This window comes from Euprymna scolopes, chromosome 24 (genome assembly GCF_053919585.1).
Source record: "Euprymna scolopes isolate OS-2025 chromosome 24, ASM5391958v1, whole genome shotgun sequence".
Classification (NCBI taxonomy): domain Eukaryota; kingdom Metazoa; phylum Mollusca; class Cephalopoda; order Sepiida; family Sepiolidae; genus Euprymna; species Euprymna scolopes.
In genome coordinates this window covers 81,048,031-81,063,584 of record NC_136505.1, presented here as the reverse complement: position 1 = coordinate 81,063,584, position 15,554 = coordinate 81,048,031, and the positions used below count along the sequence as shown (strand labels likewise).

Here is a 15,554-nt window from a genome sequence, read left to right as displayed (position 1 = left end):
ATTACTATTTTGGCTCCTGTTCATAACATAGGACAGAAAAGTACTTTTTTCTCGGAGAATGCTGTATTTAAGCATTCCTGCTCTAACTAGTATATTGAACACTTTTGGATCACTATGTACGACCTCTCATATTTACATTACTTATTATTAATATTATGTCTCCCGGGCAACACTGTGTAGCTTTCTTATATGAATAGTATAAAAAGCAGAGTAATGTTTTTCCTGAGTGGTGGGAGTCAAAAATCTTAGGAACAGGTTCTATGAAGTTACAGACGGTGGAGACTAACAAATCAATCGAATCCAAATGCAAAGATGAAGCATCAAGCCATATTGTAAGAGAAAAAAAAAAAAAAGAACTAAATTATCCTTGATAACTTGACCTTGAAAAATTGTTTCATACCAAGAAGTTCTATTGTTCTAACGAAGGAAGTACATTTCAGAATACATTTGAGTTTAGCCTTTTCCAAATTCTTCTATAGTAATTATTAATAATGATTTGGGAATTATATAAGCTAAGGAAATAGTGCCTTATGGGCATTACATTATTATAAATCTGTTGTATATTGAAGGGGAAAGCTCCTGGTATTTAGAAAAATGAAATGAATTAGGATCAAAAATAATATTTATTAAAGTAGAATGCTGGAATCGAACGTAGCTAGCAAAAGTTAAAATGAATGCATATTTTTAAATGCGATTCCAGGAATTCAATGAATTTTCCATTGTAGTATGAATAAATATACAACAAAGTTAGGTCAGAGCAGGTAGAATGGGACAATGGAAATTAAGGAATGTCTTTGTATTGTCAGAACACATGTTGGAAGCATATGCAATAATCCATGTGCAAAACAGGCACATGTTGTCCACGTTCTGACGTCACAAAGAAATGTAGATTCAATATATCCAGTTAGGTTAGACTAGAGTTTGGAGTTGAGATGAGCAGTTGGAAGAGTTGAGTTAGCCTAAGCCCCTTTCAGAAGCGAGGCAGAGAGAGGAACACAAAATGTAGAAATCTAACATGGCATTGGATTCTCATCATTCTCGTCACCAGTTGGAAATAAATGTCTTAAAGTTGTTTCTAAGCGTTTGTCTTTGTCGTCAGTTCGACAAGGTAATATGTTGTCCTGTTATTATATATCATGCTGTCCCATCATCTTGAATATTGAACTTTATATGAAACACTTTCCCCGTCATCAATGATGTCTCTCCCCTCCGTGTTTAAATTAAATTACACATCTATATCTCTTCTATTATAAATTGTATATATATATTATATATCATTGTGTACATCCGTTATAAATGACTTCTCCTTCCTGTTATGCGTCCCCCGCTATGCAACAAATCTATTGTATTGAATTACTAGTGAAAACATTTATAATTCAATGGATCTATATTAAATATTGATAATTGGATAGATCTATATTAAATATTGATAATTGGAGGCAAAACTCCAATTGAAATATGTGAATAATCATTTTTGAATTTAAGAAAAGAAATAATGGGAATATTTTGATAATACTATCTATGTGTGTATACTGCATAATGAAATAAAGAAAATTATAATAACAAAAATGCTTTATCTTTCAATAATTTTATTAGACATGCACTTAGAAGTTTCAGTCTTTTACTTTAAATATTTCCAAATAGCAACTTTATTTTCATCAGTCTTTAGCTTTCTTAGATTTCACCTTATTATCATCAGCACTGGTTTTTCCTGAGTCATGTTTTGGCTGCAGAAGTGGCATTCTATAATTCCAAAGGTCAATCATATTAATGATCATCAAATTTGATACATTCTTAACAATAAGCCTTGCTCTTTTATTTGAATAGATAATATTCATGAGTAAAAATCCACTTTTTGCCTCTGCCGAGCTTATTGCTATAGTATTAATGATGTTTTTTGCTTTTTTGTACACTTTTACTTTGTGGTATTAATTTTAGTGCAATTACAGTAGTTTCTCAGCACATCTTCCACAAAGTCTCTGAAGTCATTCACACTGATTTCATGATGCAAGTTGTTCTTCAGCTGCAATCCAGTGAACTTGCATTTCTTGTACTTTCCAAGTGCTTTCGCCAAGCAAGTTGAAAAGTTCAATAAAGTTTTCTTGATCACTGTTAGTTACTTTAAGATGTTCATCAACAATGACTCTTTTCTTCATGTTATCTACTACTTCTCCCAGCAACTTTTGGCAAGATTGACAGACAAATCGTCTATTGTCAGTGAACTGAATGTCCTTGAAGTCATCAGAAGCAACTCTTTCATCAATTTGCTTTTCAGGTTTCCCTACATTATTTTTCAGCAATGATTCTTGATTCCGGGTAATTCTGTTTATCTCATCAGTTTTGGCAATAATAATCTTTATCTTTATCTCTCTTTCCCTCTCTGTCATTTTTCTGTCTTTCTCCCTACTTTATTTCAGTTCTAAGGATAATGCCTGAGAGAATAGTTGTGATAACACTCCTCCTCCTCCTCCTCCTCCTCCTCCTCCTCCTCCTCCTCCTCCTCCTCCATAAAAGGTGATGATAATCCCTGTGATGATGATCGCATGATTACAAATCAGATAGTATATTATCCTTATTACCCCAAAAGCAGTCGGGTGAATGAATACTGTGCTGTAAAAAAGCTGATGGGTATTCTAGTAATGACGGTCTCATTAATATAGAATATACATTATCCCTACTACCCAAAAAGAAGGAGATAATGCTTGGGAGGATAGTCAACAATAAAACAGATACTAGATGCAACACTGCCCTCCCCCCGTCTCTCACACACACAAGAAGTAATAATAATCTTGGTCATGATGGAAACATGCCCACAGAACAGATACATAATCTTTACTACCAAAAAAAGGAGATAATGCCTGGGAGGATGGTCTCACAACAGATCAGATACTACTCTACCCTCTTTCTTCAAAGAAAAGGTGATGGTAATCCGTTTGATGATGATCTCATAACTACAAAAATAGTTACTCAAAAAAGGAGGAGATAATACTTGGAAGACTGGTCTCATAACAACATACTATACTAACCTTTTTCCTTGCCAAAAGGTATTGCTAATCCCTTTGATAATGGTTTCATGACCACAGAACAAATACTATATGACCTCTACTAACCAAAACTGGAAGAGATAATGTTTGGGTTTCATAAAAATAGAACAGATACAACACTATCCCCCCTCCCCAAGAGGTGATGGTAATCATGACCACAGAAAAGATACATTATCCATATTATCCAAAAAAGAAGGAACTAATGCCTTGGAGAATGATCTCATGACCACAGAACAGATACTACACTGCCCTACCTCTCGCTCCAAAAAATAATCATGGAAATCATTTTGATGATGATCTCATGACCTCCCCTACCCTATTCCAAGAGAAATTATCTCATTTCCAGAATATTTCAATGAATGACGCGACAGTTTTTTCTAATTACATAATTACATTTTTTTTGTTGAAAATTACTACATAATTACATTAAAAAAAAAAAAAAATAGGCGCCCCCTAACAAAAACTTATCCTGTTTACTCTCAAAGAATAAATTTTTTTTTTCTAAATTTTAGATATTATACATCCGAGGCAATGCTAGTCATGGCAATTCCAACTTGATCGATCTTTGTTTAGTAGTTTTTTACTTTTAGCAGACAAGCACACAAACAACTGCTTTTTATATAGTAGAAGGGGCTTGAGTAGTTTTTAGGGTTTTAAATGCTTTTAGGGCACAACCTAATAAAATAAAATAATTCAATACAAGCTTCTGAAATGACAAACGCAACAACTTCATAAAATGTAACACAGAAAAGGTTTAAGGAGAATGTGATATGTTCCTTGTCAAAAGCTGGACTCCGGCTACCTGGTGCTATCGCGGTAGTTATTCCTCGTGGAATCATTGATACAGATAGAAATAACACCGAGGTAGAGATAGCGAAGAAAAGAGGGACCGTTCCGTTTGGTGTCTCTCTTAGTAAGGACGAGTTCTTCTTCCTCAAACTGGATGCTGTATTTATTTTTACGAGGAAGAAAAAAAAATGTTCTTATTTTGTGTGAAAAGTTGGGGAATGTTTGCAACTTTTTTTTTTGTAAAGAAGGGAAAACAAGGGAAAAAAATATTTTCTTAACAGAAATAAAAAGTTTTACACAGTCTCTTCAGCCAATGTACCTGTCGACCACTAAGTGTAGTGGTGATATGATTGTCTTCATTTGGAGCATTTAATTCAGGTGTATGCATATTTTGATGCTGTGTGAAAGTAGGGGGAATGTGTGGCTCGTGTGTCTTTGTGTCAAGAAAGGCTTTTTTTACTCTATCAATAGAGACAGTTTCTCTTTTACCACTGATATCTAAAGTAAAAAGTTTATCGGTACATGAAAGCACGCGATAAGGGCCAGTATAAGGTGAAGTTAGGGGGGGGGCTTTCACGGCGTCCTTTCTAAGAAAAACATGAGCCCAAGACGAAATGTCCTTTGGGACCGAAGATCTAATGGTTTGTTTCCTAGTGTGCATCGGTGGGAGCTTACTAAAATAAGCTCGCAGTCTGTTGACATACAGAGCTGAATGGTTTGTTGTTAACTCTATTGGGTTCAACATTTGGCCGAGCAATGATAGAAGTACTCCATAGACAAGTTCGGCTAAAGAGTACCCCAGGTCCTCTTTGATAGCAGCACGACAGCCAAGAAGGACAACCGGTACATATTCGCTCCATCGCTGTTGGTCAGGGTTAGCATGTAATGCTGCTTTCAATTGGCGATGGAAGCATTCAATCATCCCGTTAGAAGCAGGGTGATAGCTTGTAGTGCGAATATGTTGGATCCCTAGAATCCTGGAGAGTTCCTGGAAGAGGTGGGATTCAAACTGTATGCCACAATCAGTGGTGAAGGTGGTGGGAACTCCGTAACGCGATATGCAGCCTGATATAAGAGCTCGCACTACAGACTCAGCCGAAATGTCTGTGAGGGGAATAGCTTCAGGCCACCATGTGAAACGGTCAATACAGGTCAGGAGATAAGTAAATCCCTAACTGACTGGCCAAGGTCCAACCAGGTCGATGTGCACATGGCTAAACCGAGCGTCTGGGGTGGTGAATGTTCCAAGGAGTGCAAGGATATACTTGTGCACCTTTGACTTTTGGCAGGATACACAGGAACGTGTCTAGGCAGTGATATCACGTCTCATATTTGGCCAGAAAAATCTGTAATCAGCTTCACTGTGGCTCTGCATCCGGGGTGTGCCAAATTGTGTAGGGTGTCAAAAACAACTCTATGATGAGTCATTGGAACAAATGGTCGAGGTGAATCTGTTGAAGTGTCACAAATGATCCGCATGTCCGAGGCAGGGATGCGAATTTGCAAGTTGCAAATTCAGGTGACGATGGATCCAATGTGTCCAGACTTGGCTGGTCTAAGGCCATCTGCTGTAAGGCGATATCCGATGGTGAGGACAGAGACTAATGGGAAGGCGGGACAAAGTGTCTGCCACAGCATTCTGCTCACCTGAAATATGTCGGATATCGCTGGTAAATTGCGAAACAAAATCCAAGTGGCGCATTCCGTGGGGAGAATATTTGTCCGGCTTAGAACGCAGTGCATATGTTAGCGGACGGTGATCAGTGTAGATCACAAATTGACGGCCCTCGAGTGAATGTTGGAAATGTTTCACTGCGAAGTATATTGCCAGGAGGTAACAGCCAAATGTGCTGTAACGTTGTTCCGCCGGTTTCATTTCATCAACTAAAAGATAAATGGTTATTTCTTTTTAAAAAAAATGCAATTCTTTTAAAAAAATAAAGGCGGCGATTTTTCAATATTTATTCAGCACTTGCTTGGCATTTTTTTTTTTTGTGTGTGTAAACTTACCTGTCCATTTATTTTTTATTATTATTTTTATTGTAGATTTTAGAGTAAGTGGTTCATTTTCATATATAAATTTAATATACAATGGTCACCTATTTACTGACAATTATTAATTTCTGAAAACTTATTGCAAATAAAAAAAATAATTATAGCCATTTTTTTTTCTTCATCTTTTATTTTACAATGGTAACAATTTTCCAGAAGCGTTTTTTTTTTTCTTTACCGATCAATAATTGTACAGTAGGGAATTAAAACTATTTTTTAAACACTCATGCTCTGAATAAATGCACTCTGGCCATGCCTTGTCTCCTCCCAACCTCACATTTGACCAGAACAGAAATGATATATAAATGAAACCTATGCAACAGAAACTAACGAATGAGTGCCGCTCATTAACGCCCACACCTGATCGTATAGCTTCTACGAGCAATGTCTTCAAAAAAGATGTGATAGAATAAAGATATACTAAGTGAATACAAAAATGTGAGACTATTTTGCAAAATTCCGAAAAATCAAAAATTTAGAATATAAATAATGTCTATAAATATGTCTAAGGTTGATCCCCCTCTCTGAAAAAATAGTTATTGCACACTATTCTGTTCAAAAATTGGTGGTAGCTCAGAAATAGGGGATCATTTTATGTTAAATTTATTTAGAAATGTGATCCTTCACTTTTAAAATTTAAAATAATGGCTTGAAAGAACAAAAAAAAAAAAAAAAAAAAATTCTCTCACTATACTTGATAATTATTTTTAATGTAGGGACAATACTCTTCCCCCAAAAGAGGCACTCTGGATTAGCACAAAAATAAAAATTATCCCAGTCATTTCTCCTTTAGGTGGAGTGTATCCACAGAACAGATACTGCACTGCTCCTAGCCCCAAAATGTTCTTTTGTTTTTCTGGAAATGTCATGTAACGTTCACTTTTTCTTTTATTGTCAATTCTTACTTTTTAACCCCAACTGTTGATTCACTTTTTTTTTCTCTTTTTCTTCCTCTATTTCACTGTCATAGTACTCCCATTTCTTTCTTTATGTCTTCAAGTGTCTTTTAGTTTTTCTTTCTTTCTTTTAAGCACCTTCCTATTATTGAGGGTCCTGGATATGACCTTAAACTATATCCAGTGGTGAGACCCCAGCTTGCGGGCTTTGGGAACTGTGGAGCCACCCTTTAATTGCCATTGCTCCCAGGTCCACTCTAACCCGGAATGGTAGTACCTGTTAGGGTCCCAACTATGGGTTAAATAGAGACCGACTTGAAAACAGCAAATATATTCTATTAAAAAATTTTTCTTCAAAATTTGGATTCGGCATTAAATGACGTGAAAATGGTTGATATGTTGTAAAACAAAAACAACCAACCTATTATTAAGATAAATTTTATTCTTTTTTCTTTAAATGTTCTCCTGCTCTGTCACTGAACTAAATCTGAATATGTTGAATAATAGTTTTTGCCCTTATTTATTTCATATTGATCAATTTATTGAGTTTGAACAACAATCTCATACCATAATTTATTTCACTCTTGCTGTGAATGAAAGCACCTTCGATTCATGTGTTTATCTGAACTTGCTGGTGTAATGTAATGCTGAAATCAAAACTGTCAGACATTTCTGTCTAAGAGATAAACTTTAGAACAACAGGTTTATTGAGTCGCATTCCACAATTCATGGTCCAATTAATTACATCAGAGTTGATTAAGTTTTAAGCATTTCATACTTACACTATAATAATGTTCAATAAACAACATTAAACGAACTGTTCACACATGTCTTATACAACAAATGCACAATTGCTGCACTTGTGTTTTTTTTGGGGGGGGGGCAGTAAACAATCAAGAAACAGATCAATTAATGCAATTCTTTTTACATACGTGTGCGGTCATCGATTTTCTATATGGGCAGTTCCCTGTATGAAATTCATACTAGTTGACAGAATCTCTACTTACTGGCATAGGGTCCCAATATATAACAATAATGGTGGTTTAGAAAGAGAGGGAGAGAATCTATGAAGTACGAAACTTTTTAGATTACAAATTTGTGAGTTGATATTAGTTAAACATGCTGTCCCTTGATCATTTCTTCCGAGATGAAGGAAAATTCTTCTACCATTTATTCTGTCATTCACATCTGATGTTATATCAGCCTACATATCTCATGTTACTGGCTTCTCAGTCATCCTTAAATCTTTGTTAATCTCTAGCCTACTCCATTTGCTGCCACACAATGCAACCGCTAATATCTACACTAACTCAGCAACTAGAATATTCAATAATTATAATATATTCATAAACCCTTTGACTTTGATGAAAATGCTAAAGCCTTATAAGCCAAGATAAATGTACAAAGAATACTGTAAATAAAAATGTATGTAATAATAGTTTCTTATTCGTGTAAAAATACGATTATCAAGCCAATATGAAAAGTAAGAAATAATATGCATGTCAAATACTAATTCAGCGAGTCACAAGTTATCTAATATATACAAAAATATAATGGCTGATTAATTTCATTATTTTTAGGATTTGTAAACAGTAAGAAAAATGTCTCTGCTGGAAAAGTGGAAGATGAATATCAATCTAAGTGAAGGTAAGTTAAAATCATTTAATGATTCTTTTTTTGTTCTCATCTTTTCTTTTTAAATTGGTTTTCTTTAAAAAAGATGCCACGAAATTCAACGAATTTTAACTTAATCTAAATATAATAAATATATATAAATTTTAAAAAATCTCTTACCTATATAAAATACTAATCAATGGATGCTTCCATTCTTCATTTATGAGAATTTGTCCATATTTATATTTTATATATCCATGTATTTTTTAAATAAAAGAATTGTTTTACCCAACCATTTGGAAAGACTGCCATTACGTAAGCATTAATCAGTGTTAGTAAGCCGGCGTTTCTTGTCTTTCTTCCTGTTTTGAAATACGAATGGATAAAAGAGCTATAAAACGTAAAAACAACACATATGCGTGAGCCGTCAAGCCTTGTGCGTGAAAAAATATAGGTCACCATACTTGAAAAATGATCACATTTTACTTATCAGTTTTTGCCTTAAAAAAAAAATACTCGACGAATTTTCGATTTTTTTTTCTCCTTTACAAGAAATACATGAGTTTTTGATTTAATATATTTTAAATTCTTCTTTATGGAGTGGATTTTTTTTTTAAATATCTAGAAAAGAAAAACATTGAATGAAATAGAAAAAATTGTCGTAATTGTATGAAATTTTCTGGACAATATAATAAGATTATAAGGTTTCACTTAAAAAACATATTCAACATGTTTTTTTAGAAAAAAAAGATTTTAAACTTTGGAATTTACAGGCAAATTTGCAAATAACTATTCTTTTTTGTTTGTTTTATATAAGCTTATTTTATTTATTGATCTTTTATCTTCAATTTGTGATATATAAATTTGAGGGGAGAATATGAATTATTTTCATTTTAATAGACATTTCAAAATGGGGGGGGGTGAATTTAAAAAAAAAAAACGCGTGTCTAGAATATATTCAGTTTATTGGAAAGAGCATAAAATTTCACATTGAACCTGAAAATATCGTAAAAATTGAACCAATAGAAAAATTTTGATAGATTTTTAAAGTGAAAAAATTGAAAAAAATTTAACACGTAAAATTAAATTGATTTCATTACGTAAAAAAAAATGGCTGCATTAACGTGCACAGGCATTTTGTAAACACTGTTTTTTAAAAAATAAAAAATAATATTTCTATTATTTTTTAAACAACTTTAATAGTTTATTTTGGAAGTATATTCCATAAAGAAAATAAACAGCCCACTTTTAAAAGAGAAATTACAAGTTTTTTTTATATTTTATTCACAGTTTTGTGTTAGGGCTTTCAAAATCCCCCCCCCCCCAAAAAAAAAAAAAATTTATGACACACGCCTTCATTTTAGTAAACAATGACTATGTTCGATGGAAGAAACAGTCACATGACCGACATGTCATGAGCTTGTATGCTAACGACTTTCTTTCACAAACGAGAGAAAAAGAAACATTTAACTTTTCACAATTAAATAAAAACAGCAGATGTTTAATTCCGAACTGAAATTAATCTAGACACTGTAAATAAATACCTGAAACTCTTGATTGGGACAAGTTCGGCTAGGGAGCTCACGCTTTTCTTAGCCAGGTGGCTGAGGTGCGGTGTCTACTGCACCCAAATGAAATTGTTCTTAGTCAATGGAGGGGGAAACCTTTCTATATTGAGACAATTTTATTTTTTTACACTACCAGTTTTCACCCACATTAAACGATCTTGTGTCGCGTTTTGTTTTCATGAAGAAACAAATAAATATAAACGATCTTGTGTCACGTTTTGTTTTCATGAAGAAACAAATAAATATAAACGATCTTATGTCACGTTTTGTTTTCATGAAGAAACAAATAAATATAAACGATCTTGTGTCACGTTTTGTTTTCATGAAGAAACAAATAAATATAAACGATCTTATGTCACGTTTTGTTTTCATGAAGAAACAAATAAATATAAACGATCTTGTGTCACGTTTTGTTTTCATGAAGAAACAAATAAATATAAACGATCTTGTGTCACGTTTTGTTTTCATGAAGAAACAAATAAATATAAACGATCTTGTGTCACGTTTTGTTTTCATGAAGAAACAAATAAATATAAACGATCTTGTGTCACGTTTTGTTTTCATGAAGAAACAAATAAATATAAACGATCTTGTGTCACGTTTTGTTTTCATGAAGAAACAAATAAATATAAACGATCTTGTGTCACGTTTTGTTTTCATGAAGAAACAAATAAATATAAACGATCTTGTGTCACGTTTTGTTTTCATGAAGAAACAAATAAATATAAACGATCTTGTGTCACGTTTTGTTTTCATGAAGAAACAAATAAATATAAAGCCCACCAGCCGACTGTTGATGTACAGTTATGTGTTCTAGTGCCTGTTGATGTCTGACTACTCATTCCAGTGTCGACTGACGTCCAGTTGCCCTGTTCCAGTTCCCACTGATGTCCGGTTGCCTGTCCCAATGCTCTCTGGCATCCAGCTCCTCATTTCAGAGTCCACTGACGTCCAGCTGCCCTATTCCAATGTCCACTAATATTCAGCTGCTTATTTTGTCTTACTCGGACTAATTCCTGATGTCCATTACCTACAAACTTACAATTTCATTTTTCGGTAAATAAAACATAATATCCATTGTTTTTAGACAAAAGTCAGTGTCTGTCATTCTTTTTTTTGCCTTTGTGTCTACCTTCATAGTTGTTCAGTCGATTAGCACCTTTAACACCACTGCCATGCATGGAATGGCTGTTAAAAATTGATTTCCAAATTAATCTAGGTCTTTATATGTCCCTCTTTCTCTCAGCCTATCTTTATCAGTTCTTCCTTCTTTTTTTTTTTAATATTCAACCATAATAATGACTTGTTAACTAAAAATTTAATAAATCTAAAAAAGAAGATATTTAATCAATAAAATTGATTTCATCGACAATGAATTTTTTTCAAGCAAATATAGATTACCAAACAAGACATGCTTTTATGTTTTTGCTTTTGACATTTTTATAAGATTGATTTGTTAAGCTAAAACGCCATTAAAAATGATTGATGGGGTAAAAATAAAAACTGGAGCAGAGAAGAGTGAGGACAGCTGAAATACTTTAAGTCTGAAGTTAACAAGGTTTTTAAAAAGTGTCTGCTGCAAGATTGCTCTGTCTAGTTTTCTTTTAATTGAATTTTTATAACTACTTTTAAAAGTTTTGTGTTTAAACAATTCAATCAATAAAAACCTAGAATAATGGGCCCAGCATAGACGGTTCAATGCACCAACTGACACAAAAAATTGCAACATTTTGTTTTTTATGTTAGGTTAAGTCTACTTTACAGGATACCAAAAGTTGGACAAGATTTGAATATGGGAAAGTTTCAAATTTCGAAGTTGAGCATTTTTGACTTAGAAATCATTTTCCATTACATTTTAAAACACTAAACATACCTGCTCTATTCATGATATTGAGTATTCCTCTATGGATTGGAAAGACCCATGGTACAGTGGTAAGAATACTTGAAAAATCAATTGTAAAAGTGATATGCTTCTGAATGTTGAAGGTTCAATTCTTAGTATGAAAATACAACCAAAAAATACAATTGTGAATTACTTAGGACCTCTATCCAGTCATGGCTGACGGAACAAGAGCATGCTACCCCCATGAAGTAAATAAATGGTTCCGTTCGAAATTCCATCTAAATTCCTGAATTCGGCAGAAACATTTGAGTTTGACAAGATACATCTGAAGAAGGTCGAAGGTTACATCGACCAGAACGTTGTGTAAATGACACTGAAGATGAGAACAGTAGTTTGAAGAATCCTTATTATTTGAGCAAGTAACTGCTCAGTGAAACAAAATGTTACTTGCAGACTACTATTGAGTAATGAAGCCGTAGGTACTGCATGAAAAAACAAATTTTTAATTTCCTCGCCAAATATTTAATGAATTCTGTTGGAATAGTAATAATAATAATCTCCATGTTCTTTTGTTTCATTTCAGATATTATTTTATATAATTTGATATATCGATTTAAAAAAAAATCTTTTTTACAAAATCGATTCTTAAGGCTTTTCCAACCGTGCAACTATTCATACTAACATAACATTTAATAACCGTTCGCTGGAACTATTACTGTTACTACTACTCTTTAGTTCTAACAACATCAGACTGACTGCTTGCTAGAATTATTGATGCTACATTTTTCATTCTCACTTTAAGCGGTTTATATTTTTTTATCGCTTGCACATTGATTTTTACAGAGCGAGAGAGAGAGAGGAAAAGTAATGAAGCTATAGCATAAAAAAAACAAATTTTAAATTTTTTCACTGTTGTAAGTAAAACAAATGCTGTATACCCTTTAAATAGGGTTTTTATTAGCACAAAAGAACGATACGTCGGGTCTGACGTCAGCTCTATAAAGTAACATGGCGGACACTACTGAAGTAGTATACAGAGCTAGCACTTCGTCAGGGAGAGTGCTATTGGGAAGTTTCGTATCCATAAAAAACACAATACAACATTTTCCCCTCCATTAGATTAGAAAGTTCCTGCCGTGGATGGAAAGTTCATTCAAGTATTAGTGTATGAAGGTGGGTTGATCACAACCAATGCAAGGAATGTAGTTTAATAGTTCAGGTTCGCAATGTTAAAACTCACCAATTCAGCCAACACAATGAGTGCAATTTAATAGTTCTGATGTGCAAAATAAATTTAATCAAGATTCATTAAACTCTAGAATCACAAATTCAACTTATTTGGTGGTCTTCTACTATGTTCTGACCATTGCAAAACAGGTGGTTCTACTGGTGGGGGTGAATTTTCCTCTTGCTGATCTGCTGGTGTATCATTCCAGTTTTCTGAGTCATGTGGGTGATCGGTGAATTCGAAGTCTTTCAACAGGGCCAAGTCACGTGTAGATACAGTCATCTGCCTACCATCGTTAGATCGAACAAAGGCATAATGGGGGTTAGCATCTAGAAGTTCAACCTTATCAACTAGAGGTTCATATTTAGTTAACCGGTTGTGTCTCCGCATTAAAACAAAGCCAGATTCGGTCATTCAAGACGGTACCACTGTCCCGGACACTGATCTTCTTGGGTGTTTAAACAGGTACTCATGAGGTGTCTCATTTGTGGCTGTGGATATTAAAGACTGAATGGAATGGAGGGAGTCTGCTAAAACCTCTTCCCAGTGTTCAGTCGGCAAACCTTTGTCTTCCAATGCTGATGAAATAGTTTTCCACACTGTTCCATTCATTCACTCCACTTGACCATTCCCCTGCGGGTGATATGGAGTGCTGTAGCTGGTGGCGATCCTTTTGCCGTGCATATAATTCTTGTACTCAGCACTCTTGAAACAACTCCTGTTATCTGAATGAACTTGACTGGGTATGCCAAATATAGAAAACAGGTGGGAGCAAGATTGCAGTAAACTCTGGCTACTTGTGTCTTTACAAGGGTATACAAATGGGAAGCGGCTGCATTCATCAACTAATACCAACATATACTTATTTGGGGTAGATGAAGGTAGGGGTCCTTTAAAATCGAAGTTCAACATCTCGAAAGGTTGAGTTGATTTGATTAAATGCCCATGAACAGGGCGGAAAAATCTTGGTTTGCACTTGTTGCAAATAATACAGTCCTTTGTCATCTGCCGAATATCCTCAAGAGAGTAAGGGAGGTTTCTACTCCTTATGAAATCATCATCCTTGTAATCCCAGGATGGCACAAGGATCGATGCAAATTGAGGGTGATAGATAATGTCGAAATTGAAGCATGAAAGCTCCAATCTTCAACGGTGCAATTTATTGTTTATTTATTTGACTATGGTGATTTTGGTCGTAAACAAATTTTACTGATTTCTGATCAGTAATAAGTTTGAAGTGCTTCCCCAAGAGGTAATGGCGCCAATATCTAACTGCTTCTCTAATGGCAGCCGCTTCCTTTTCAACAGCTGGATTATTTAGTTCGGAGCTGTGTAGAGTTTGTGAGAAAAAAACAACTGGTCTACCATTTTGGTTGAGGACTCCAGAAAGAGCACAATCAGAGGCATCAGTTTCCAACTCAAGGGGAGCATTCTCGTCGATAGTTTTTATTACAGCTGATTCAATATCTAGCTTTAGACTGTCAAATGCATTTCGAGCTTCCTGATTAAGGGGAAATAAATTGGTCTTAATAAGAGGCTGAATCTTATCATAATACCTATGGATCCACTTTGAATAATACGAGAAAAAAACCCAGGGCTCGCTTGAATGATTTGCCGTCAGTTGGATAAGGGAGTTCTTTTAAAGGCTTCAACCTCTCAGGGTCGGGTTTAATTTGACCGTTGGGTCCAATGATATAACCCATGGAGCTGTGTTCATTCACAGAAAACACACACTTTTATTTATTGTACGTAATTTTCCGTTTTTCTGTTACTTTGATAAATTTCAACAGATTCTCATTGTGTTGCTCCTGATCCTTTCCACAGATGAAAACATTGTCCAGGTATCCAAAGGTGTCGTGTAAGTCCTCAGAACTAATAATTTCATCGACAATTCGCTGAAAACAAGCAACTCCGTTTGTAACTCCAAAGGGTATTCGGGTTAACTGATACAAACCGGAGTTAGCTTCAAAAGCAGTGAAGGGTTGTCATTCTTATTGATAGGGATCTGCATTTTTAGGTCGATTGTGCTGAATACATTATACTGAGCAACCTTATTCACTACGTCATCCAGCCGAGGCAGGGGGATAGGCGTCAAGGCTTGTGTACTTATTCACAGTCTCAGAATAATCAAAGACCATTCTCTTTTTCTGATTATCGGATTTAACCACGACCACTTGTGCCCTCCAGGGGGAGTTTGAGGTTTCGATGATCCCCTCCTTTAAAAGGCACTTAACTTCTGAGTCAATGAACTTGCTATCGCTTGAGCTATAACGTCTAGACTTGGTGGCAACCGGTTTGCAATTCTTATTTATATTAGCAAAAAGTTTAGGTGGTTCCACCAAAGCCACAGCGAGTCTACAAATCTCAATAGGAGTTGAACTCCCACCGTACTTGAAGGTAACGCTTTCATGTTTACTTTGAAAATCCAATCCAAGAATCACATCACAACAAAGGTTATTTAAAACTGACAGTTTCTGGTTGGGATACATATGTTTGTTAAAAAGTATGTTAGGAAAACAA

At 34.6% G+C, this 15,554-nt stretch overlaps 1 protein-coding gene across 3 annotated transcripts in view; it reads left to right on the top strand.

Annotated features, from left to right (window-relative positions):
• The window catches only part of LOC145246794 (telomerase protein component 1-like), a 715,591-nt gene that overhangs the window by 18,178 nt on the left and 681,859 nt on the right, over positions 1 to 15,554 (top strand). For all 3 annotated transcript variants that reach the window (XM_080108593.1, XM_080108592.1, XM_080108594.1), the window contains exon 2: positions 8,362 to 8,428. In XM_080108593.1, the coding sequence (XP_079964719.1) occupies positions 8,383 to 8,428 (46 nt within the window). In that variant the 5' untranslated portion in view covers positions 8,362 to 8,382. The remainder of the gene's footprint in view (positions 1 to 8,361; positions 8,429 to 15,554) is intronic.